At 45.3% G+C, this 27,610-nt stretch overlaps 2 protein-coding genes across 2 annotated transcripts; one reads left to right on the top strand and one right to left on the bottom strand.

The window, feature by feature from the left end:
• Positions 1-1,429: 1,429 nt before the first annotated feature.
• Positions 1,430-5,432, bottom strand: trim13 (tripartite motif containing 13). The gene is made up of 2 exons (XM_060929380.1): positions 5,356-5,432; positions 1,430-3,318 (listed from the first exon to the last, which is right to left on the bottom strand). The coding sequence occupies exon 2, from the start codon at positions 3,310-3,312 to the stop codon at positions 2,077-2,079; it is 1,236 nt and encodes a 411-aa protein (XP_060785363.1). The 5' UTR covers positions 3,313-3,318; positions 5,356-5,432; the 3' UTR covers positions 1,430-2,076.
• On the top strand, positions 4,920-27,008 carry spryd7b (SPRY domain containing 7b). Its single transcript, XM_060929381.1, is given in 7 exon segments — positions 4,920-5,014; positions 5,414-5,495; positions 5,498-5,558; positions 14,378-14,497; positions 15,384-15,444; positions 16,905-17,002; positions 26,157-27,008. Coding segments are annotated over 7 exon segments (666 nt in total). The 3' UTR covers positions 26,306-27,008.
• Positions 27,009-27,610: the final 602 nt, after the last annotated feature.

The raw sequence follows: 27,610 nt of genomic DNA, 5'->3' as shown, positions 1-27,610 counted from the left end.
TCGCATAAGATGCAGACTTGCTGTTCTGCTTGGTGTTATGTAAATATAGCTTCTTGACTTTTAGTTCAGGGCAAAGCCATTTATTATAGATGTGTTCACCGGATGCAGACTTTCAGTGATGAGGAGGAAAATAAAAGAAATCGAGCCGATATTTATTTTTCTTGTGTCCTTTTCGTTTTGTCCAACGGCATGCCTGTGTGTAATCAACCATGGCCTTATTCAGATCTACAGCTGTTTATTTTATTTTTAATTTCTTGATTTAAAATGCATAAATAAAACTTATTTTACTCTGAGGTCTGTGTATAATTAATGATTTTGAACAGTCAATGGCACACTGTAGTGTCGTGAATTAACTCCTGAAACTAAATAATCACTGAAACAGTTTACTAAAATGTGTCAGGGCTCATTTACTATATTAAAATAAACTGTTTTACATACGAACCGGGTCATTTCTGTGTATTTTATTATGGGACTTTCTTTGAAAATGCAGCAGGGGATGAACACTTGATCATCAGGAAGGAAGAGAGTATGGGGGTGTAAATTTCTAAAAATGGTTATGGTATTTAGTGTTGTGTGTTTAATTATTAAAAAGAGAGAGAGAGAGAGAGAGAGAAAGCGCGCGCAGGGACAGCTCCCAGTGTTCCCTCACACAGCTGGGTGACGCGCTCATTCACTGCTATTCAGTCTTCAACTCATCTGGCGTTATATAACACTTATTTTTATAAACTAGGCTGTTGGGGTGGGGGCACAACTAATGTCACTTTTCATGCAGAAATTGCCTGGCAACAGTCGGCTAAATTTATACTTCGTGTGTGCATGACTTGATCGGTGAACCGGTGGGAGCGGTGACGTCACAGAGCTTATTTACTGGAGGATTTGACTTCGGGTTTCAGCTTTGAAGGAACAAAAACAGTAGGACGGGAGAAGGATTCTCCCACAGCACCACATTCTGTTGTTGGCCTGTACCCAGCAGGTTATTTAAAGTGCCATCTGTGCCAACAGGTGTATGAGATCAACTCCAAATATATGCTTAATGGTGCACAAACAGCACAAAGCCATACTTCAAAGTTACCTGCAAACTACACCTTATTTTCATTCTTACGATTACATGCATCAGTGTAGTCGTTTTTTTGTGAAAGTCGTATAACCTGGACCCAAAGCTACTGTATAAAGCACGTTTCTGCAATTTGTTTTTACAGACGTGATAATCCCCATATAAAGGATACCAAACTGGGCTTAATATGCCTCTGCACTCACCACAGTATTATTTAGGCAGATATTTGAACGAAAAATAGATCAAATATATAATGCGTGCTTCCTCTACCCATGGCTGCAATGTGCGGAGATTTTATATATATATATATATATATATATATATATATATATATATATATATATATATATATATATATATATATATATTCCACATATGTAACATTTAACCTTGAGTTTCCTGCTTTTATTTAACATAGATAAAATCCACTACTAATAAAAACAAAAACAGTATTGTAGGGAAAAAGGTTTTAAAAAAAAAAAAGATGAGCCGGTGTGTGGGGACTGGAGGAGGTTGTGCATGGGGATCCCCGTCTTCCAGCCCAGTGATTTTCATTGTGAGAGAACATGTCTGGTTTTAATTCTTTGAAAGAGGTTTGGAAAACAAGTTTAGTAAACCTCAACATCTTGCGCGACTTAATTCTAACCAAGCAAGTCATTTGGTGACCAGTATCATACTTTGAGCCTTAACCAAATCTAAAACCACCACCCATAGTTATTTCAGTTAACTAAAAATAACTAGCCTTTCTTTCGACACGACCCACTTTAATTAACACACAAGTTGACTGTGGATTTGAGCTGTAAAAAAAAAACAAAAACACTGTAATTACAAATTCAATAATGCACACACACACACACACACACACACACACACACACACACACACACAAACCAAACAAACAGGTGAAATACTTAGGCTTGTATTTCAAGTCCATGCTGCGGTAATAAGCGTTAAGGTGTATTTCAAGGCATCTGTGCACCTCAGCCTGAGACGGCACAGGAGAAAAGTCCACCGGCTGAAGATCAGCTGATAAACTCTGACGTGGTGTCGATGAGCTCAGTAATGCAGTTCCTGCAGAGCTCGGTGAGGAGCGCGCACACTCCTGCCACCTCCTGCCAGCAACACACGAGCCACCGCAGCATTTCTGCAGGAGCGGGTACGGAGACGCCGGCAAGCGCGGGCACCGCTTTAGCCGAGAAGAGACTCGGAGCGAAACAGTCTGAGGTGAGAAAGTTCGGCGCGCACAGGCACGCGCACAGGCACAGGCACGCGCACGCCAGCACGACGAAGCTCCACAGGCTCCGGGAGAGACGCGGGGGGCCAAAGCGAGCCGCTGGCGACCGGAGAGCGCCGCCTTCGTGCGGAGCGCGCAGCGCGTCCACGTCTCCCAGACGTACACGGTCCCACTCGTGCACGTCGAAGTTTGGCACGAGCGCACCAACATCCACGTCCGTGCGCGCGGGCAGCGGCGTCTCGCGGATAGCGCGCACCTTCTCGCGGAAGTCCTGCATGCACTGCAAGAAGGTGAGCGGGTCGGTGAGCGAGCGGAACGACTCGGCGAGGTTCAGCGCGCGCTGCTGTTCCTCGAGCGCCGAGCGGAGCTGGTTGATCTCCGGGTCAAAGGTTTGCATGACCGCAAGCTTTAGGGTTTCGAAGTCCGAAAGGATCTCGCTGCGCTTGTGCTCGAGCGCGCGGAGCAGCTTCTCGAAATACTCCGCCACCCGATCCACGTCTCTCGACGCCAACTGCAGCGCTTTTTTCTTCGCCCCTTCGAGCGCTTCCAGGCACGAGAGCACCTCAGCGCCTTTCCAGCTCTCCACGGCGCGCAGCAGCTCCTCGAAGGCGACCTTCTCTCGCTCGTACGCCTCCTCCAGCGCGCAGAACTTGTGCCCTTTGTGTTCTCCTGTAGTGGCGCAAAAGCCGCAGATGAGCTTCAGATCCGTGGCACAGAAGATGTTCAGTGGTTGTCCGCTGTGAGCGCGACACTGAGACATTCTCGGGCTCGCACGGATCTTGTTGTACTTCTCCACGATGCTGCGCAGGGAATAGTTCACTTGCAAGCTCGAGATGCCGTTGTGCGCGGTTTCCTTTCTGCACGTCGGACATTTGAACGGAGGTCTCCATACTGGGCTTCGGTTGTCCTCCAGGATGCCTTCCAGACACTTCCGACAGAAACTGTGTGAACACGGCAGCACACGTGGGTCCTCGAAGAGACAGCAGCATATCGGGCACGTCAGGTCTTCCTCCAGCAGATCCATCGCAGGCTGGAATGAGAGATTAAATCAACATGTTAGCGGGTCAGCGAGTGTAAAACAGATCAGATCGATGCCACTCATTCATTAGTGACTAACATGCATCTTACTAGTGTGTCTCACTCCAATGCTGAAACCTAGTTCAGAGCTGACCTACGGCCTGTTCTTTGAATCCCGACCAATCAAAACTGACAAAAAAGATGCCATAAATGATTAGATTGTGTCTTGAAACTTGCTTCACCCTGCAGAGTGTCTGTCTGGGAAGAAAAAAAACCCTTAAAACTATACATAAAGACTGAGTAACTTAGCTATGGAAGAGAAAAAAAAAGTTGAGTAAGGTTTTTTTTCCCCTCTAGTTATAGTGCGCAAAACAGAGTGACGCGACTACATGCACAACGCGTAATGACACCATGTTCTCTCTGCTCACAAGTCCACTGCGCCCTGACACTTCGCCTGGGAACATCCAAGAACCCGCTCATCCTGTCGGCTGTCTCTTCACGATTTTGTTTCACAACGCTCAGACAGAGAGAGAGAGAGAGAGAGAGAGTCCTGCCGCTAAGGTAGCAACTGATGACTGTTATAGCGGCAAACGTCAGCAACTGGATCAAAACACTGAGTCCTCCCGTGCACTCTGAGCTCAGTTGATTTTACTGCAGTACGCGACGCAATCGTGGCGCTTGTTGCTGTGCAGACTTCGCTCTTTCCAACCGAGGAAACTTTAACCGTTTCAGGTCAAGCCACTCAGAACCAAAGTGTTTAAAACATGCATTCACTGGATGGATGATGACATGTAACACCGGTATAGATACAGATGTTTTACTGCGAAGCTCGAGGTAGTTACAGTAATAGTTTGTTAGAATACTCCTGCGCAGTGGCATCACTGAAAACATCCCCCTGCAGTATTAAACACAGAAGAGGATGCCTTCTTTTCTGGTTGGGGGGGGGGGGATGCTGTTGCTATGCAAAAGCATCACAAAGTGAGAAATAACCCTCCACTCAGCCTCGAGCGCACTCATCAGCATTTCTGCACGTGCGCCGGGTTAGGTCAGGTTTTTAATCCATCAATCAAAGCGCACAAGAAGCATCCATGATGCGCGCCTGCATAGTAATCATCTCGGTTATTTATTTCTCCAACTGCTGCATCATGGCACTCTACAGACAGAGCACTCAAGTGTTACAAACAGCTGAGCGCGCGCAGGCAGGCTGGCAGGCGCGCGCGCGTCGCGTCATTCTCCATCTCGCGCCATGTGTCGGGAGCCCACGCGGCGTCCGTATCCATCCAATAGCTGGCATGTCACGTGTGAAAATATTTTGACCTCGTTATTTTTCTTCCCCCTGTTTCCATGCCGCCAGTGAGAGCTTGCGCGCGCTCTGAACGGCGTGTGGGGGGGTGCTCCTCTCCTCTCCTCTGATTGGAGGAACCGCAAAGGAACTGTAACGGTCGATACCGCGACGCACCGCTAGAGGGCAGTGCGGCTCTGCAAGCCACAACCTTTCCCAAGTCTTCCTTCCTTCCCCCCCTCCTTCTTTCCAAAGGGCTTCCGTGACGCATCTAATGACACTTCCGGTTTCATTATTTCTCCCCCCCTGTCTCCAGTAAAGCTAAATCTGATATGGCTGCAGTGTTTACATGCTGCCTGGGCTACTGTTGTAGTGATGGACGATCCGATCATAAACCTCTTAAAGAAATGCCCATCGACACAAACGATTAACCGGTTATCGTGAGGAATATCAATAAATAAATAAACAAACAAACGATTTAACCTCTGATCATTAGGCAGTGATCCAGCCGGATAGACAGAGTTCGTGTTGCGCCTGAAGTGTTTGTGTGACACTGGAGTAGGAAAGCAGCGTTTATTGCTTTAATTCCTCTATTAAAGTGTCTTTTCTCCCTGCTTTAGCTCGCAGTGATAGCGTGCTAACTAACCACTGTTTGCTGCTCTGATCCGACGTTGCTATAGAAACCGTGTTTCAGTGTCTGTAAATCTGATCCAAAACACGCAAAATGGTATATCCGAGCCGGAGTGGTGGTTGTAATGAAATACATACCGAGAGAGAGAGACCGAGCGGAGTGGTGGTGGTGTGTGAGCGCGGTGTGTGCTGCTCCTGCAGGCGCGGATGTGGTGCTGGTGAGGAGCGGGGGGCGGGTTTGTGGGAGCGGGGGGCGGGTTTGTGGGAGCGGGGGGCGGGTCTGACCAACGCCCCTCTCCACCAGAACAAGAGCTGCTTCGAGTTCAAGGTCCAGTCCACGGGTCAGTAGGCAGGGACATGAGAACCAACAATCGTGAGTGGGATTAATTCAGTTTCATTCGATGGTGCTAGTGATCAGATTTATAGGGGTGTAACGATACACCCCGGGCACGATTCGATTCTCGAAATATTTTGAACAAAGTTTCAATGAGGGAAACCCCCCCTGAAAAGACTCCTTTTTAATTTATGAATTATAAACAATGTGCATTTTCTTTGTTTAAAATTAAATAATAAATAATATTGTAAACAGGTGGCACGGTGGTGTAGTGATTAGCACTGTCACCTCACAGCAAGAAGGTCCTGGGTTCGAGCCCCGTGGCCGGCGAGGGCCTTTCGGTGTGGAGTTTGCATGTTCTCCCCGTGTCCGCGTGGGTTTTCTCCGGGTGCTCCGGTTTCCCCCACAGTCCAAAGACATGCAGGTTAGGTTAACTGGTGACTCTAAATTGACCGTAGGTGTTAATGTGAGTGTGAATGGTTGTCTGTGTCTATGTGTCAGCCCTGTGATGACCTGGCGACTTGTCCAGGGTGTACCCCGCCTTTCGCCCGTAGTCAGCTGGGATAGTCTCCAGCTTGCCTGCGACCCTGTAGAACAGGATAAAGCGGCTAGAGATAATGAGATGAGATGAATAAATAATATTGTAAACGGGCGGCACGGTGGTGTAGTGGTTAGTGCTGTCTCCTCACAGCAAGAAGGTCTGGGTTCGAGCCCCATGGCCAGTGAGGGCCTTTCTGTGTAGAGTTTGCATGTTCTCCCCGTGTCCGCGTGGGTTTTCTCCGGGTGCTCCGGTTTCCCCCACAGTCCAAAGACATGCAGGTTAGGCTAACTGGTGACTCTAAATTGACCGTAGGTGTGAATGTGAGTGTGAATGGTTGTCTGTGTCTATGTGTCAGTCCTGTGATGACCTGGCGACTTGTCCAGGGTGTACCCCGCCTCTCGGCCATAATCAGCTGGGATAGGCTCCAGCTTGCCTGAGATAATATTGTAAATGAAATATATGAAAGAGTGGCATGAATGAGAAGTATATCAGAGTGGTGCAAGACATGTATGAGAAGAGTGAAACAGCAGTGAGGTGTGCAGTTGGAACAACTGAATGGTTCAAGGTGAAGGTGGGACTCCATCAAGGATCTGCTTTGAGTCGTTTCTTGTTTGCCATAGTGATGGATAGCTTGACGGACAAAGTGAGGCAAGAGTCACCATGGAACATGATGCTTGCGGATGATATTGTGATATGTGGTGAAAGTAGAAAGGAAGTTGGGTTGGGAGGAATGAAGGTGAGCAGTAGCAAAACAGAGTACATGTGCATCAATGAGAATGGGGATGAGAGTGTAGTGAAGATGCAAGGAGTAGACATAAAGAAAGTTGGTGAATTCAAGTACCTGGAGTCAACTGTGCAGGAAAATGGGTCTGTGATAGTGAGGTGAGAAAGAGAGTGCAGGCAGGGTGGAGCAGTTGGAGAAGGATTTTGGGAGTCATTTCTGATAGGAAAGTCCCAGCAAAAGTGAAAGGTAAGATGTATAAGACAGTAGTGAGACCAGCTGTGATGTATGGATTGGAGACCGTACCCTTAACGAAGAGACAGGAGGCAAAGTTGGAGGTGGCAGAGTTGAGGATGTTAAGGTTTGCGATGGGAGTGACGAGGTTGGACAGGATAAGGAACGAGCACATCAGAGGGACAGCACATGTGGAGAACCTGGGAATTAAGCTAAGAGAGATGAGACTGAGATGGTATGGGCACATCCTGAGAAGAGATGCAGAGCATGTTGGAAGGAGAATGTTGAGGATGGAGCTGCCAGGCACACGAAAACGAGGAAGGCCAAAGAGGAGATACATGGATGTGGTGAGAGAGGACGTGAAAGTGGCAGATGTGGTACAGAAGGATGCAGAAGACAGGGAGCAATGGAGACGAAAGAACCACTGTGGCGACCCCTAATCGGGAGCAGCCAAAAGAAGAAGATTCTTCAAAATAGCCAGCGTTTACCTTGGTGATGCTTTACATACTATTGGCATTATCTTAACCAGCTTCATGAGGGAGTCACCTGGAATGCAGTTAACAGATGTGCCTTGTCAAAAGTTAGTGTAATTTCTTGCCTTCTTAATGCGTTTGAGAAGGGACAGGTGTGGCATCAAGCTAAAAACAAAACTGAAAGTCTACCAAGCAGTTGTCCTACCATCATTGTTGTACGCTTGCGAAACTTGGACAGTCTATGAGCGCCATGCAAGAAAACTAAACCGGTTCCACCTGAACTGCCTGCGAAAACTGCTTTCAATCTCCTGGCATGACAAGATCCCTGACACTGAAGTGCTCCTATGGTCCAAATTCAGCAGTGTCCACACCATGCTGAAAAAGGCACAAGTTCGATGGGCTGGTCACCTCTCCAGAATGGAAGAATGCCACTTGCCAAAAAAACTGTTCTATGGCGAACTGGCGAGGGGGCCCAAAGAACCAATGCAAGGACAGCTTGAAAATCTCCCTGAAAGACCTTGGCATAAATCCTGACAACTGGGAAAGAAAGGCCCAAGAGAGATCAGCATGGCGATCCACCCTCTCCAAAGGTAGTGAGGCCTATGACAGGGATGAGAATTTTCCGCCGATCGGCAGATTTCTGACTTTTTCAGACCAAAATGATCGTTTTTGAGATCGATGTAAATCTGTTGAGAAATTTTCGGGGGGTGGTTAATGATCTGTGGTCACCTTATAACGTCTTGATTCTTGGTGGGCTCCGGGTTAACACACTCGAGTCTTTCGACATGTCGTAATTAACATTCACTTTTGCGACAATGTTCGACTTATTTGTGGTAGAATTTTCGGGAAATCCCATCGTGTGAAGTGTATAAACACAAGTGCGCATGCTCTCCACGCGTGGCTTGCAATCGCCGTTCACCGACCGTACACACTGTTTGACGATACGCATTGGTTACATCGGAAAGACACGTATTCAGGCGGGATATTTTAGCATATCGACAATGGCAAAAGTCCTAGATAAGAAAGAAGAGGATCGAGCGAGGGACATTGATAAAGGTGCAGGAATAAAGAACTGTTTTCGATGGGCTTGGTTAGAAAGAACACTGAATATCGAGATCGACAAGCAGACTGTCATAATGAAGCTCGGTGATCACATACGGAAAATAGACATCCCAGGAAAAGTACTTTGCTCATTGTGTTCTGACATGATAAACTATGCTAGTAGAGGGGCAAGGATTATTGAACTTCACATATACACCAAAAAACACAAAGGTAGGTCGAAAATTATTTTGCCTGTTCAATTTTATATATATATATATATAAATAAATAAAAGTGTGTATCTTTTATAAATGGGGTTAGCTTTTCTAATGTAGCATGTTGGGGAGAATCATAGTATCATATCTATATTTCTGATAAAATTTTAGGTATGATACCATGTATAACTCTCCTACTTACTGCTCATTTCATAGGGGGACGGGGCAAATTGCTGGCATGTGCCGCGCGGGAGCGTCTGCCCAAATTTTTTAGGCCGAGATGAACTTATAGTTTTTGATTTAAAAAAAATTTCCAGTATGTAATGCCAATTGTACATGCCTGTTCTTTAATTCAAAATCACCATGGCAATGACAGAGGTCAAACGTTTTCTGTAAGTCTTCACAAGGTTTTCACACACTGTTGCTGGTATTTTGGCCCATTCCTCCATGCAGATCTCCTCTAGAGCAGTGATGTTTTGGGGCTGTCGTTGGGCAACACGGACTTTCAACTCCCTCCAAAGATTTTCTATGGGGTTGAGATCTGGAGACTGGCTAGGCCACTCCAGGACCTTGAAATGCTTCTTATGAAGCCACTCCTTCGTTGCCCGGGCGGTGTGTTTGGGATCATTGTCATGCTGAAAGACCCAGCCATGTTTCATCTTCAATGCTCTTGCTGACGGAAGGAGGTTTTCACTCAAAATCTCACGATACATGACCCCATTCATTCTTTCCTTTACACGGATTAGTCGTCCTGGTCCCTTTGCAGAAAAACAGCCCCAAAGCATGATGTTTCCACCCCCATGCTTCACAGTAGGTATGGTGTTCTTTGGATGCAACTCAGCATTCTTTCTCCTCCAAACATGACAAGTTGAGTTTTTACCAAAAAGTTCTATTTTGGTTTCATCTGACCATATGACATTCTCCCAATCCTCTTCTGGATCATCCAAATGCTCTCTAGCAAACTTCAGACGGGCCTGGACATGTACTGGCTTAAGCAGGGGGACACATCTGGCACTGCAGGATTTGAGTCCCTGGCGGCGTAGTGTGTTACTGATGGTAGCCTTTGTTACTTTGGTCCCAGTTCTCTGCAGGTCATTCACTAGGTCCCCCCGTGTGGTTCTGGGATTTTTGCTCACCGTTCTTGTGATCATTTTGACCCCACGGGGTGAGATCTTGCGTGGAGCCCCAGATCGAGGGAGATTATCAGTGGTCTTGTATGTCTTCCATTTTCTAATAATTGCTCCCACAGTTGATTTCTTCACACCAAGCTGCTTACCTATTGCAGATTCAGTCTTCCCAGCCTGGTGCAGGTCTACAATTTTGTTTCTGGTGTCCTTTGACAGCTCTTTGGTCTTGGCCATAGTGGAGTTTGGAGTGTGACTGTTTGAGGTTGTGGACAGGCGTCTTTTATACTGATAACGAGTTCAAACAGGTGCCATTAATACAGGTAACGAGTGGAGGACAGAGGAGCCTCTTAAAGAAGTTGTTACAGGTCTGTGAGAGCCAGAAATCTTGCTTGTTTGTAGGTGACCAAATACTTATTTTACCGAGGAATTTACCAATTAATTCATTAAAAATCCTACAATGTGATTTCCTGGATTCTTTCCCCCCATTCTGTCTCTCATAGTTGAGGTATACCTATGATGAAAATTACAGGCCTCTCTCATCTTTTTAAGTGGGAGAACTTGCACAATTGGTGGCTGACTAAATACTTTTTTGCCCCACTGTATATGTATTACATTACACAACATCCTGTCCAGATAAAACCTAGTTAGTACACACAATAGTTGAAAGGGAAGTGATAAGTGATGTTGAATGTTGCCTGCTTAATATGCAAGACCTCCTGCTACCATGAAAACATCAGAAGAAAGCTTAAGAGAATTATATGATATAACTTTTTTCTGGTTTGTATTTCATTTTAAAGGATTAGAGTATTCAAAGACATGAATAGCAAAAATACAGAAATATAATACTGTAGCGCTCTTGTTTATATTAAAAGGTGCATTGATTTTTTTGAAATCATCAAATGTGAATTGATTAAAAAGAAGTCTCTTGTACCATATTAATCATTTTCACCTGGTAGTCCACCAAGAAGGGGAATTTATTTCCAAATAAATTGCAACTTTTTGCTGATAAAATTAATGGTTTTGGGGTAAAAAAAAAAAATAGCCAAAAATCATTAGCTCCCACCCCCTGGGCCCCGCTGGGGGCCTGCGGCCCCCAAACCCCCGGCTTTTTTCAGACTTTTTAAAATATTTTTCATTCTCATCCCTGCTATGAGGAAAGAAGAATTCACGAAGCCCAACGCAAGCATGAAGAGCACAAGAGGCGGGCAGTAAGCTCAACTGAACCCACTCAGAATGGACCCATGTGCACTACTTGTGGTCGGAGGTTTCGTGCCAACATTGGCCTCATTAGCCGTCAGCGAACACACCGCACTCAAAATCAGTGAGCAAAATTGTTACATCTTTGTATTCTTTTTTTTTTTTTTTAATTTTCACAAATTCTTAATGATGCTCTTTCTGGTCTTCGTCGCATACGATGGATGAATGAGTGAATGCGTTTGAGATCAAACAGTAAATAATAAAAATAAAGTATTCCACAACTGTAGTAATCCATATTCTGTCAAGAACCGCTCAACTAAGTAAAGAGAAACTATATCGATCGTTACTTGAAGACATGAAGTGTCTTAATAAAGAAAAACCACTGAATTAGGTGTGTCCAAACTTTTGGCTGGTACTGTACATTTATACATTCTCCCAAAAAGTTTACAAAATTAACAAAGACTCTGACCCAGGGAAAATGACCGATTGAAACATAATGAGCTTAATAGCAGCAACTCGGGCATTAATTTAGGTTGAAACAGACTGCCAAAGATGGCTAAAATGACCAGCATGGTAGACCTAGATATTTGCACTGCACTGCCACTTTAATGCCACTCAAGTCTGCTGTTTATATCTACAGTGTTTACACCCTGCTGCACTACCACATCACATGCTTAGATTGTCTCATCTCATCTCATTATCTCTAGCCGCTTTATCCTGTCCTACAGGGTCGCAGGCAAGCTGGAGCCTATCCCAGCTGACTACGGGCGAAAGGCGGGGTACACCCTGGACAAGTCTCCAGGTCATCACAGGGCTGACACATAGACACAGACAACCATTCACACTCTCATTCACACCTACGGTCAATTTAGAGTCACCAGTTAACCTAACCTGGATGTCTTTGGACTGTGGGGGAAACCGGAGCACCCGGAGGAAACCCACGCGGACAACATGCAAACTCCACATAGAAAGGCCCTCGCCGGCCACGGGGCTCGAACCCGGACCTTCTTGCTATGATGCGACAGCGCTAACCACTACACCACCGTGCCGCCCTGCTTAGATTGTATTATTTTATATTATATGGACACGAGTGTTTTACAGGGAAATGCACCACTCGTATTTTTCATACATGCCACGTCCGGGACATTGAGATCCAAAACCGTGACACAAATCTCTATATGTCACTCGTGAGGAAATCGATAATTTGTTTTGATAAATTTGGGTACTTTGTGAATGTGTCTATATAATAAAAAGAAAATCACACATTGGTTTGAAGATATGAAGTTTATCTTCTCATGTTGAAAAACGCACATTTTTCATATGAAATCCATCGCAGATCTGAGTGACATATTATTTAAATAATATTGGCTGGCTTTTTTTCATGGTCTATCAGATATATTCCATTCAGCTAACATGATATTGTACGAGTCAAAGACGAGTTCAATATCATGCTAGCGGAATGGAATATATCTGATAGACCATGAAAAAAGCCAGCTAATATTATTTTTTTATTATTATAATACATACACACTCTTCATGTCAGCATTCTCAAAGACCAATGCTAGCGTACCTGCGACTCGGTGCTGTTAACGTGGCAGTTCAGTTACCTTCCAGCTGACGTAGCAGTAGCGTTAGTGAAGGCCAACGCTAGCTTACCCATGACTCGGTGCTGTTAGTGCAGCAGTCCAGTTACCTTCCAGCTGTCGTCGCAGTAGCATTAGCAAAGGCCAACACTAGTTTACCCGTGACTCGGTGCTGTTAGCGTAGCAGTCCAGTTACCTTCCAGCCAGCGTAGCATTAGCGAAGGCTAATGCTAGTGCAGTCAAGCCAAATATTATTTATAATAATAATAATCTTTCCTTGTGTAATTTACTTAGTTACTTTTAAAATCAACATCGACAACTACACACAGTGGAGCGATCTGGCAGCCAAAATTCTCTCAAAGTCTTCCATTTTTAATGAAGCAGACCTGGCGGCCATATTTGTTTACAAATTGTCACTGTCGCTCACTACTGCGGAAGTTTTACGTCTCCAACGTGTGATGTCGTGTTATCTTGACAACATGCAATATTGTAACAATATTGCACGCTCATTTACCATTGGGGAAAGTGGCGTAATACACGGAGGATAAGTGATATGATAACAATATTGCATGCCATCAATAAACCCACCAGAAGGGAATAAAATACATGTTTTTGTTCCATGGAAAAAGTGGCCTGTAGGTATAATAATTCCCAATAATTCACTCTGATGACGTCACTCCCAATGTTTTCCTACTGACTGGATGCGCGTTGTCAGAATGGCGAACCGGTTCAAAATTACAATTCTTTTGATTAACTTGCGTATTTTTTTTAAATTTGTGGATGTGTCCATATAATATAAAGAACATTACACAGTTGCGTGAAGACATATAAACTTTATCTTCTTGTGTTGAAAAATATATCACTCGTGAATATATTCACCACTCGAAGATAAACTTCATATTTTCGCACAGCCATGTAATATCCTCTCTCTCTCTCTCTCTCTCTCTCTCTCTCTTTATGTAATATAATATAAATAAATCTTTTATTTCGATTATCTATCTAGATAAAAATAAAAATGTGAAAGAACACAAGAAGGTATTATATAATATGTATTTTGTTTTATTTTTGTGTAGTTTATCACTGTGACCTTACGAGACAATTCTTCTCACTATAAATTATGGTATTTATAGGGTAAATTAAATTTCGTGTTTAGTATTTCAGAAACTGCTGATTTCCTGGGATTTGCACTCAAAGTAGTCTCGAGTTTACACAGAATTGTGTGCAAAACAAACAAAACCCTCCAAACTAAAAAACATTCAGTGAACAGCACTTCTTTGCAAATGCTTTGTTGATGAGGGTTCAGAGGAGAATGGCCAGATTGGTTTGAACTTTCAGGAAGGTTCCAGTAACTTACAACCATGGTGAGCAAAAAAGCATCCCAGAACGCACAACACGTTAAACCTTGAGTTGAGCTCGGCTACGGCAGAACATCACGTTCCACTCTGCTCAGTCAGGTGGATGTGTTCATATCAGTCACCACAAATCCCAGGAAATCTGAGGCTACAGTGTGCACAGGCTCACAAAAATTGTCCAGCAAGGGTCAGTTAAAAGTAGTCTGGAAAATTACCCTGTGGATTTTTTTTTTTAAATCAGATACTTATCTGTCTGCATGACATTTGCAATAAATAAAACCATGTAAAATTTATGAACCTGTGCAAATTAGGACACAAAATGCTTTTTGATGCTCTTTGTGCAGGTGTGTGGGGAGTCGGGGTGGCCACACAGAAGATGAATCTAAACCAGATACCTTTGGGTCGAGACAGTCACAGTTTGGTGCTAACAGTGTGCCACAGGAGGGAGACATTGTGGTAAGAATGTGGCAAATTTACAGTCTTTAGGGGGAAAATGTGGACTGTACATATTTGAAACATTCATTCCAAAATATCCAGTATCCAGTTTTGATTATTTTTAGGAGCAACGATTTTTTTTTTTATTAGGTCTGCTACAGGGCGGCACGGTGGTGTAGTGGTTAGCGCTGTCGCCTCACAGCAAGAAGGTCCTGGGTTCGAGCCCCGGGGCCGGCGAGGGCCTTTCTGTGTGGAGTTTGCATGTTCTCCCCGTGTCCGCGTGGGTTTCCTCCGGGTGCTCCGGTTTCCCCCACAGTCCAAAGACATGCAGGTTAGGTTAACTGGTGACTCTAAATTGACCGTAGGTGTGAATGTGAGTGTGAATGGTTGCCTGTGTCTGTGTGTCAGCCCTGTGATGACCTGGCGACTTGTCCAGGGTGTACCCCGCCTTTCGCCCGTAGTCAGCTGGGATAGGCTCCAGCTTGCCTGCGACCCTGTAGAAGGATAAAGCGGCTAGAGATAATGAGATGAGATGAGATTAGGTCTGCTACACGATTATTCAACAGAAATTTGTTTAAATGTATTTAAGCACAGGCATGAGTAAGGAAACATGCATGTTTCACATAGAATTCACATTTTCACAATTAACACTTATATAAACAATCTTTGTTTGACAAAATGCAATATACACTGACCAGCCTTTACTGTATATTAAACCATTGATGGGTGAAGAGAATAACGTTAATTATCTCATCATAATAGCACCTGTCAAGGGGTGGTATATATTAGGCAGCAAGTGAACGGTCCATTCTCAAAGTTGACGTGTTGGAAGCAGGAAAAATGGGCTCGAAGACTGGGTCAGTACATCTCCAGTATGGCAGGTCTTATGGGGTGTTCCCAGTATGCAGTGGTTAGTGCCTACCAGAAGTGGTCCAAGGAAGGGCAACTGGTGAACCAGTGACAGGGTCATGGGTGTCAAAGGCTCACTGATGCACATTGGGAACAAAGGCTAGCCAGTCTGGTCCAATCCCTCATAAGAGCTACTGTAGCACAGTTTGTTGGAAAAAAAAATGCTGGCTATGATAAAGGTGTCAGAACACACAGTACATACAGCTTGCTGCGTATTTATCTGTGTAGCTGTAAACCAGTCAGAGTGCCCATGCTGACCCCTATCCACTACTAAAAGCACCTACAATGGGCACATGGTGGCCTGGACTGATGAATCATGTTTTCTTTTACATCATGTGGATGGCGGGTGCATGTGTATGACTTAACTGGGGAATAGATGGCATCAGGATGCACTATGGGGAAAAAGACAAGCTCGCATAGGCAGTGTGATGCTCTGGGCAGTGTTCTGCTGGGAAACTTTGGGTCCTGGTATTCATGTGGATGTTGTTTTGACACATACCGCCTACCTAAACATTGTTGCAGGCCAAGTATACCCCTTTATGGCAAAGTTATTACCCAATGGCAGCAAAACCTCTCTCAGCAGGATAATGTGCCCTGCCACACTGCAGAAAAAATTGTTCACAAATGGTTTGAGGAACATGACTAAGAGTTCAAGTTGTTGATTTGGCCTCCAAATTCTCCAGATCTCAAGCTGATCAAGCATCTGTGGGATGTGCTGGACAATGGAGGACAAATGTCTGATCCATGGAGGTCCCACCTCACGACTTACAGGACTTAAAGGATCTGCTGCTAATGTCTTGGTGCCAAATCCCACAGCACACCTGGTGGTCTTGTGGACACCACAACTCAAGGTGTCGGAGCTGTTTTGGTGGCACGAGAGGGACCTACAGAATATTAGGCCGATGGTTTTAATGTTATGGATGATCAGTGTATTTTCATAACGCTGCAAAGGTTTTAAATTTATTGTCAACATGGTTTTATGCTGACAGAGTTGAGGTAAAATGGGTTATTTAGATAAAGTGCTCAGGCCTAGAGTTTTAATTCTGCTGAAATACTGTATATGATGTTATAGTAAAGAAACAGACATGGTGGAGAACAAGTTTTGGGAAGAAATTAATTTAAAAAAATTTTTTTTAAACAAGTTGGCTTGTCATGCAACTAGCCCAACAAAGATCTGTACAGTTACTTTTTTCTCCCCTTTAGCTGAAGATATTGCTATAGTCGTGATCTCAATCCCTCTGTCAAGTTTGGAAAAGATATATCTGTAAATAGACCCTTATGAATGAATCATTAGATTAGCAATATAATGTTCATTGCTTGTCTGACCACTGGATGTTTAATGCTGTGTTAAATCTAATGGCAGAAAACATAGCAGCCTAAGTTTTGCCAAGGATTCCATAAATTACTTTTGATGTTACAGTACATGGAATAGGGCTATTTACTATATTTTTATTATTTACTGTTTGATCTCAAATGCATTAAGAAGGTAAGAAATTGCACTAATTAACTTTTGACGATGTGGAACTGAACCTATGACCATGTGGAACTGAACCTGTATTTGAATGGGAAGAACATGCAGTGTCCAGCCTCAGGCATCCGAGGGACTGTGTTCCCTGTAGTTTATGGTCAGTTTAATAGAATATGATTTGATATAATGTAATGTAATATACAGAGAATATGATATGGTTGTGCGAAGATATGAAGTTTATCTGTGAGTGGGGAATGTATATAGCACGAGTGAGCAAAGTGAATGAGTGAAAATATTTTCAACATGAGAAGATAAACTTCATATCTTCAACACAATGTGTGATTTTATTATATAGACACATTCACAAATAAAAAGTACCCAATTTTTTCAAAACAAATCATCAATTTCCTCACGTGTGACCTATAGAGATTTATATCCCAGTTGCTGTTCTTGATGTCCTGGATGCAGCTTGTATGAAAAATATGAGTGGTGTATTTCCCAGGAAACACTTGTGTCTTTTGTAATTTTTAGATATAAAAAATATGGCACACACATACAGTACCAGTGAAAAGTTTGGACACGCCTTCTAATTCTATATTTTTTTTCCTGACTTTTATTAAAATTTATAAAAAAAAGTCACTTCATGTCTTAAAATAATGATTAGTGTCATTTCTCTTTACTTAATTGAGCGGTTCTTGACATAATGTGGATTACTACAGTTCTGGAATAGGGCTAGTTACTATATTTTTATTATTTACTGTTTGATCTCAAACGCATTAAGAAGGCAAGAAATTGCACTAATTAACTTTTGACGAGGCACACCTATTAAGAAAAGCATTCCAGGTGACTACCTGATGAAGCTGGTTAAGATATTGCCAATAGTGTGTAAAGCGTCAAGGTAAATACTGGCTGCTTTGAAGAATCTAAAATATCAAACATTAAAAAAAAAATTTTTTTTTAATTTACCACATAATTCCATATATGTTCTAGATGTTATTTCCTAGTTTTGATGTCTTTTTAGTATTGTTCTACAATGTAGAAAATAGTCAAAATAAAGAAAAACATGAGTACGTGTGTCCAAACTTGTGTGTGTATGTGAGAGAAGTAGAAAAGATTCAGGGATAAAAATTAATTGAAAGCATGCATAGAAGCTGATGTGCTGAATCAAAGTGTATTTTGGAGTCGATAGCAGACAGTGAATAATGAGCTGAAAAATGTTCTTTTGACACGTTATTTACCAGCTGGGAGGTCCGTATGGTGAAATACCGTGACCGAGGTCTCGAAAGTACTGACTGAGGCCCTCTGGGCCAAGGTCACGGTATTTCACCATATGGACGGACCTTATATATATATATTGTGGCAGTGGGGGCGTGGTCAAGTGCCGGTCTGTGACAGGAGGGCGGAGGCAGGGAAGGTAAGTGGCAGAATCACTACACCTGAGAGCAATTAACCTGTGTTTGTGTGTCTTCCCAGTGACCGTGCCCTACTTAAGGAGGGAGAGCGAGAGCAGAGGGGCTCTCTCCCGAACCAGACGGCTGATGTGTGTGCGTGTGTCTGAGTGTGTGAGAGTGTTTAAATAAGCTGAAAAGCTGAAAATAAAGAGTTTTGGGAACTCAGTTCTGGCCTGCCGTCTTCTGTGCTCTGCCCATACATAGGAACTGCCACAGTGGTGCCGAAACCCGGGATCTGGAGCACAGAATGCCGAACCGCCCCATGGAGTCTTCCCCATTCGCCGACCTGGTCCACGCCCTCGCCACGGCCCAGCAAAGCCAGCACCAGGCGCTCGTCATGCTCCGTAAGGAGCAGGAGCAGTGCTTCGAGGCCCTGGTGTTGGCCCAGCAAGAGGACCGACAGGCGTTCTGGCACCTCCTCGCGTCGGCGGGGACAATCAACGCTTCCACCGCGGGCCCGTCCCCCCTCACCCTGACAAAGATGGGCCCGCAGGATGACCCCGAGGCTTTCATCATGCTCTTTGAGCAAGTCGCGGAGACCTCGGGGTGGCCGATGGATCAGCGCGCGGCGCGCCTCCTCCCCCTGCTAACAGGGGAGGCGCAGCTGGCCGCGCTGCAGCTGGCCACGCTACAGCTCCCCGCCGACCGCCGGCTGGCCTACGCGGACCTTCACCGGGCCATCCTCCAGCGTGTGGGGCGCACCGCCGTACAGCAGCGCCAGCGCTTCCGCGCTCTGCGCTTGGAGGAAGTCGGCCGCCCGTTCGCGTTTGGCCAGCAACTCCGGGACGCCTGCTGGCGGTGGCTGAGGGCCAACAACCGCGACGCCGAGAAGATCGTCGATCAGGTGGTGCTGGAGCAGTTCATTGCGCGCTTGCCCACAGGAACCGCAGAGTGGGTCCAGTGCCACCGCCCGGCGTCGCTGGATCAGGCCATTGAGCTGGCGGAGGACCATTTGGCGGCTGTTCCGGCGGCAGGACAGCAGACAGTCTCTTCTCTTCTCTCCTCTTCTCTCTCTCTCTCTCTCTCTCTCTCTCTCTCTCTCTCCCCCTCCTTCTGTGTCCCGTCCTCGCCCCATTCCCCCACCGCGGAGGCGGGGGCCGGCACCACCCCAGCCGGCCTGCCGCACCTTCGGTGCCCTCCCGTTTCACCCTTCTGTGTCTGTCTCTGCCCCCCCTCAGGTGAGTGAGCCCCAGAACACCGGTGCAGAGAGGAAGCCCGGGCCGGTTTGCTGGCGCTGCGGGGAACCGGGCCACCTCCAACAGCAGTGCATGGTAATGGAGGTGGGCGCGGTGGTTCAGATCCCCGACGCGCCAGAAGCCGCCCTCGATCGGGCCGGAGCGTATCGCATACCGGTGAGTATCCAAGGGGATACATATCAGGCGTTGGTGGATTCTGGTTGTAATCAGACCTCAATTCACCAAAGCCTGGTGCAACACGAGGCATTGGGGGGTGCACAGGGGGTGAAGGTGTTGTGTGTGCACAGGGACGTTCACAGCTACCCTTTGGTGTCAGTCCACATTTTTTTCCGGGGGGAAAAATTTATAGTGAAGGCGGCGGTTAATCCTCGCCTTACCCACTCCTTAATTTTGGGGACTGATTGGCCGGGATTTCGGGGTTTAATGACATGCTTAGTAGAGAGTGGGTCCTGCCATTTAACAGGGGGAGGTCCCGGTGTCGCTTTGGTGGGAGCAGCTGTCACAGAGCCATCTACGTCATCTCCGCGTCAGAGTGAGGAGCCGCCGGCCCCTCTTCTCTCTCTTGGAGAATCCCTCGCAGATTTCCCATTAGAGCAGTCGCGAGACGAGACTCTGCAACATGAGTTTGACCAAGTGAGAGTAATTGATGGTCAAACGCTCCAGCCGAACGCCACCTCGTCCTTCCCCTACTTCGCGATTATGAAGGATAGATTATACCGAGTGACGCAGGACACTCAAACTAAAGAGCGAGTCATGCAGCTTTTAATTCCAAAGAGCCGCCGGGAATTGGTATTCCAGGCGGCTCACTTTAATCCCATGGCTGGACACCTGGGGCAGGATCAGACACTAGCCCGAATAATGGCCCGATTCTATTGGCCGGGGATTCGCGGGGATGTCCGTAGGTGGTGTATGGCGTGCCGCGAATGCCGGTTAGTGAATCCAGCGGCCATTCCAAAAGCGCCTTTGCGCCCTCTTCCATTAATCGAGACCCCGTTTGAAAGAGTTGGGATGGATCTCGTCGGGCCATTAGATTGGTCAGCACGAGGGTACCGCTTTATATTAGTTCTGGTGGACTATGCAACGCGATACCCGGAAGCAGTGCCTCTGCGCAATATCTCATCACGCAGTATTGCGGAGGCGCTCTTCCGCATTATCTCCCGAGTCGGAATCCCGAAAGAGATTCTGACTGATCAAGGCACCACGTTTATGTCACGGACACTGTGCGAACTGTATGGGTTATTGGGGATTAAGCCGATCCACACCAGCATGTATCACCCACAAACGGACGGTTTAGTGGAACGGTTCAATCACACCCTTAAGAATATAATTAAAAAATTCGTAAGTGAGGACGCACGTAATTGGGATAAGTGGCTCGAGCCCTTGCTGTTTTCAGTTCGAGAGGTCCCCCAAGCCTCCACGGGGTTTTCCCAATTCGAATTATTATATGGGCGTAAGCCGCGCGGCATTCTAGACGTGCTGCGGGAAAATTGGGAGGAGGGACCTTTACTCTAGTAGCTCATGCTGGTTATGTATGCACTTTTATGTCCAGAGCTAAACTCTTCAGAAATCAACTAATTGAAGGTCACTGATCAATGTTTGCTTGGTAACACATTTGCCACTGACGGCGAAATTGGCGAAATGACCACGCCCCCTTTTTAGTGAAGAAGTACCAATTACCACCGCTGTATCTCCAGAACCGTTTGGCCTAGAAGGTCATGTGACCATTCAAAATGTCCGGAATTGCCACATTATGGGGGGTCAGTAATACATTATTATGTCCTAAAACCAATGGTTTTCAAGATATTTGCAAAAGACTAATTTCAACACATTTCGAACCCATGTTCAGTGTAATTTACATGGATGTAATATATATGCCATGCCATGACTCATCCCACCATTGCCCTGACACTGTTTTGCTACTGAGTGTTCATGAAAATACCAAGTGTATCCTATATTTGTTTCTTTTTGTTTTAGGAAGTGATCAGCGTTCAAGTTTTAAAGTGTTCTTTGATGGAAAGTAATTATAATTTGAATCACTGCCTGATAAAGCGTCCCTATCAAGAGAACTGGTCAACCAACTTCCACAAGACAAAAGGAATGTAAAATGTGATGCTCAAATGATAACAGTTGATTTCATGGCACTCGTACGTAGACTACCAATAAAAAAGATGGACATTGAAACATTTGGGCAATTGGCTGAGACTTTATCCAAAATCATTCTTGCTACCGCAGTGGAGTCAACAAGAATAGATATTATTTTTGATGTTTATCAAAAATCATCGATCAAGCAAATGGAACGTGCAGAGAGAAGTTCCGAACAAATCACTATCACCATTAGGTCTGACAATCAGAAGGTACCTGTTGATCTAGACATGTCCTGGAGCTCAATGTTGAACAAAGTGAGGTTCCAAGAGTACTTCTTCAAGTGGATGCTACAAAATATTGTGTCAGATAAGGAAATCTTCTTCGGTGGAGTATATGGTGGTGAATGTAGAAAACTGTTTGCGGGCAAAGAAACAACAATCACAAAGCTCTCAAGCAACCAAGAAGAGGCTGATGACAGAATCATGTTCCATATCAATGATGGTGTAAAACATGGTTTTCAATCGATCTTAGTTGACTCACCTGACACAGACATTTTCGTAAACCTCATCTTCCATTTCAAGAAAACATGGGAACTACAAAAACTCTATGTAAAGCTTGGCAACAGGAAGAACAAGAAGACTGTGCCTGTTCACCTGTTAGTTGATCAACTGAACAGCAATTTGGTGTCGTGTCTACCAGCAATTCACGCATTAAGTGGGTGCGACAGTACCAGCAAGTTGGGTTCAAAGCTGGCCGGCCTGAAAGCTTCAATGGATCTCTCTCTATTGGAAGGGTTTGGTGCAGAGGAATTGTCACCGAAGATGATAAGTAATGATGAAAAATTCCTTGTAACTGGATTAAAGAAAACCGACTGTTCAACATTTGATGAGTATCGATGGGAGCAGTACCATAATTCTAGGAAAGAACTTGACTTTAACCAGCTTGTGTGCTGTTCCTCCACACTACAAGAACACATAAAACGAGCATATCTGCAGTGCAGATTGTGGTTAGAAGCTCCAAATCCTCTAATGATTAAACTAGATCTGCTCAAGTTTGGATATAAAACAACAGACTTCGGCATAACTCCTGTGATACTGCCTGTACCATGCAGACCAGATGACCTACCGCCTCCATGCAAATGCCCAACGTCATGTATGAGTAGCAAGAAATGCACTTGCAGAGCAAAGAACTTAAAATGTGTGGTGTTTTGTGGTTGTAATAAGGGCAAAAAGTGTCGAAATCCACATAACTAAACTGACAAATATGGATAATGTACATAAGTAATATAAAAAAGGTCAGGACTGTAATGTATGATGCAGAAATTAGTTTATTGCAAATATATTGAAAACCATTGGTTTTAGGACATAATAATGTATTACCGACCCCCCATAATGTGGCAATTCCGGACATTTTGAATGGTCACATCACCTTCTAGGCCGAACGGTTCCGGAGATACAGTGGTGGTAATTGGTAGTTCTTCGCTAAAAAGGGGGCGTGGCCATTTCGCCAATTTCGCCGTCAGTGGCAAATATGTTACCAAGCAAACATTGATCAGTGACCTTCAATTAGTTGATTTCTGAAGAGTTTAGCTCTGGACATAAAAGTGCATACATAACCAGCATGAGCTACTCTAGTACTTCACAAAGCAAAAATGAAATTCAATACGTTATGGACCTGCGCGCAAAACTCCACACCCTCACCCACCTAACCCAGGAGAATTTGCGGCAGGCCCAAGAATGGCAAGCCCGCCTGTACAACAAGGGTACGTGCCTTAGGGAGTTCACACCGGGAGATAAGGTACTCGTACTGTTGCCCACGTCGAGCTCCAAATTGATCGCCAAGTGGCAAGGACCCTTTGAGGTCACACGGCGAGTTGGGGACGTCGACTACGAGGTGAGGCGAACGGACAGGGGTGGGGCGCTACAGATTTACCACCTCAATCTGCTTAAACTCTGGAATGAGGAGGTCCCCGTGGCGTTGGTGTCGGTGGTTCCGGAGAAGGCGGAGCTGTGGCCGGAGGTTCAAAAAGGAGCATTGGCATCACGTACCTCTCCGGTCCTCTGTGGAGACCACCACTCCCCGACCCAACTCATGGAGGTCGCCCAGTTGCAGACTGAGTTTTCGGATGTGTTCTCGCCCCTGCCCGGTCGCACTAACCTCATAGAGCACCACATAGAGACACCCCCGGGGGTGGTAGTGCGTAGCCGCCCTTACAGGCTACCCGAACACAAAAAAAAGGTGGTTCGGGAAGAACTTGAGACCATGCTCGAAATGGGCATCGTCGAGGAGTCCCATAGTGACTAGAGCAGCCTGGTGGTCTTGGTACCCAAGGCCGACGGGTCGGTCCGGTTCTGTGTGGACTATAGAAAAGTCAACACGGTGTCTAAATTCGACGCGTACCCAATGCCTCGTATTGATGAGTTGCTCGATCGACTCGGCACGGCTCGCTTTTATTCGACACTGGATTTGACGAAGGGATATTGGCAGATCTCCTTGACTCCACTATCCCGAGAAAAAACGGCCTTTTCCACACCGTTTGGTTTACACCAATTCGTCACACTTCCGTTTGGGCTGTTTGGGGCGCCCGCTACGTTTCAGTGGCTGATGGACAGGGTCCTCCGCCCCCACGCCACCTATGCGGCCGCCTACCTCGACGACATCATCATATATAGTAATGACTGGCCGAGGCACCTTGAACACTTAAGGGCCGTCCTTAGGTCGCTGAGGTGAGCGGGTCTCACAGCCAACCCAAAGAAGTGTGCGATTGGGCGGGTGGAAGTACGGTATCTGGGCTTCCACTTGGGCAACGGGCAGGTGCGTCCCCAAATTAACAAGACCACAGCAATTGCGGCCTGCCCGAGGCCCAAGACCAAAAAGGGGGTGAGACAGTTCCTGGGGCTGGCTGGCTATTATCGTAGGTTTATACCTAATTATTCGGACGTCACCAGCCCGCTGACTGATCTCACTAAAAAGGGGGCACCAGATCCGGTCCAGTGGACGGAGCAATGCCAGCGGGCTTTTTCTGAGGTAAAGGCTGCACTGTGTGGGGGGCCACTTTTACACTCCCCTGACTTTTCTCTCCCCTTTGTGTTGCAGACCGATGCGTCGGACAGAGGGCTGGGGGCGGTTTTGTCCCAGGAGGTGGAGGGGGAGGACCGCCCTGTCCTGTACATCAGCAGGAAGCTGTCGGTGCGTGAGGGGCGCTACAGCAGCATAGAGAAAGAGTGTCTGGCCATCAAGTGGGTGGTCCTCGCCCTCCGGTACTACCTGCTGGGGCGCCCTTTCACCCTCTGTTCAGACCACGCGCCCCTCCAGTGGCTCCACCGCATGAAGGATGCCAACGCGCGGATCACCCGTTGGTATCTGGCACTCCAACCCTTTAATTTCAAGGTGGTCCACAGGCCGGGGGCACAGATGGTCATGGCGGACTTCCTCTCCCATCGGGGGGGGGAGTCGGCTGCAGGCCGGACAGCCGCCCGGCCTGAGTCGGGCGGTGGGGGTATGTGGCAGCGGGGGTGTGGTCAAGCGCCGGTCTGTGACAGGAGGGCGGAGGCAGGGAAGGTAAGTGGCAGAATCACTACACCTGAGAGCAATTAACCTGTGTTTGTGTGTCTTCCCAGTGACCGTGCCCTACTTAAGGAGGGAGAGCGAGAGCAGAGGGGCTCTCTCCCGAACCAGACGGCTGATGTGTGTGCGTGTGTCTGAGTGTGTGAGAGTGTTTAAATAAGCTGAAAAGCTGAAAATAAAAAGAGTTTTGGGAATTCAGTTCTGGCCTGCCGTCTTCTGTGCTCCGCCCATACATAGGAACTGCCACACACACGCGCGCACACACACACACACACACACACACACACATTATATATATATATATATATATATATATATATATATATATATATATATATAATTTTTTTTTTTTTTTTACCAAATTCTAACAGAAAACGAGAGCGCCCGAAAGGGAAAACCGAGCCAAGCTGCCATTTTGAATTCTCATTCACGGCTGTAATGCAAATTGCTTCCTCCTCGGTATACAAGTGCACTTCCATGGCAGGAAAAAAACATTTTGCCGACTATGTAGTCCCCTATTTATACAAAATTGAGTCATTCAGGATTCAGCCATGTTTTTGCTCAGCGTTAGCAAGTTACAGGTTTTTAGCTTTCTCCTGAAATGTTTTCTTTTATTTCGTCTTCCTCAGGGTAGTAAAACTCGCTTTCGCTGTGAACACTGTCGTTATCGCTATCCATGATGTAAAATTAATGCTATTCTCCTGAGAAATGTGAAAATAAATGTTGACAAAAATTGCTACTATGTTTGTTGTTGTTGTGAAGAAGCGAGTCGCCAGAGGTCCATAACTGGGGTCCGTACCGTAGGATACGGACCCGCTCGCCAGCCAATCAGAGCGCAGGATTTGATGGAAACCGGACCGCGAAAAAAATAATTTTATTTATTCAAAGTGATCTACTTTTAAGGTACAGTAAAAACACATGTTAAAGCTGGGTACAGCAATGGCTCTCTGACAGCACTGAGCCGCCACTGCCCAAGTTATGACAAAGTTGTGTTTGATCCTCTGTGTTGCAGTGGATGAGAGTGCTATCTTAGACTGCCAGTTCAGCGACTTCTACCACTTTCCTCCTCAAGGCTTTGAGAAGATCCTGTTTGAACAGCAGATCTTTTGGGCCTTCTGCTTCACATGCACTTGCAGAGAAGCCATCGTCAGGGCTTTATGAGAAGTGATGCTGGTGGAAAGGGTGTTGCGCTGCTCTGTCTTATTGTTTATGCCTTCTCTGTTGCTGCTGCCATAGTCCACAGGAAACAAGCCAGGTGTTTGTTCTGTATGCGAGAAGAAATCTTAAACCATCTCTGAGTGCACACATAGTCAGCCATACACATGAATGTCAAATTAGGTTGGGTTTCTGTTTTTATTTATTTTTTTAATATAATGTAGCCTGTATTATAATTTGACCCTTGTTATTTTGTACATGGGTCCTGTAGTATTGGTGCATCACAGCTCCAGGCTTCAACCCTGAGCTCCTGTTATTGTCTATGTGGAGTTTTGCATGTTCTCACTTGAGGTTCTTCTCCAGATTCTCTGGTTTTTATAAATTGTAAACATGTGTTCTGTACAAGGTGTATTGCTGAATTTCTCTGTCTTCTGCAAAGGCTCCTCTTCCACTGCAACCTTAACTAGGATTAAGCAGTAACTGAAGGTGAATGAATGACCAAATGAATAATTTCCGAAGTTTTTGTGTAATTTAACATACTAAGGACATGAACTAATAATATTATATTATTTTATCTTAATTAATTAATTCATAATTTTAAACGTTTTGCAAAATGTTACATTAACCAACACTGTTGTAAGTGAAGAGAAATATACATGTGTTCTGGTGTATAAAAAATCATGACTGACGTCTTTTTGGTTTGCACTATTTATGCATAATCAAAGAAAACAACCAAATTATGGAGTCACAATTCCAAATAAAAATGCAATTTTTGACCAAGAACAAATTAATATAAGTTGTTGATTATTTTATTTGGATTTATTAAATAAAACACATGAGATAGTTTTGTAAACTATTGCAGGCCTTTACTCTTCCTGTTATGATGGTGTTAGAATGTGAAGCAATTAAAGTCTGATGTAAAAATGCCCAGCAGAAAAGTGTGATTATTGCTTCACTTCTTTTGTTTGTTCTTCCTTTGCTGGGTTTAGTAAATGCTGTGGTTTCTCCCCTGAGGAACTATATTTGGCAGAGTGTGATGAGACCTTCTGTCTTAAAAATCAGACACCCTTGATAAATGTGGATAATGGGGAAATGCAAGGATATTTTGAGGTGCTGGGATGGGAGAAGTGAACTACTCCATCCTTCTTTCCTGTCAGTACTGATTAATACTATAAAATCACCAATTTACTAGTTGTAATAGAATCAATTTTTTTTTATAATTTTACAATTATTTATGGTTTAAATTATGTGTTTCCATAGCAGCACTAAAATAACTTAGTAGGAAAGTAGTGGGAAATTCAGTTCATTTGG

Source organism: Neoarius graeffei, chromosome 9 (genome assembly GCF_027579695.1).
Source record: "Neoarius graeffei isolate fNeoGra1 chromosome 9, fNeoGra1.pri, whole genome shotgun sequence".
Lineage (NCBI taxonomy): Eukaryota > Metazoa > Chordata > Actinopteri > Siluriformes > Ariidae > Neoarius > Neoarius graeffei.
This window is presented reverse-complemented; position numbering and strand designations above follow the sequence as displayed.

Coding starts and splice junctions, on each gene's coding strand:
- trim13 (XM_060929380.1), bottom strand. CDS start 3,312: ATGGATCTGCTGGAGGAAGACCTGACGTGCCCGATATGCTGCTGTCTC.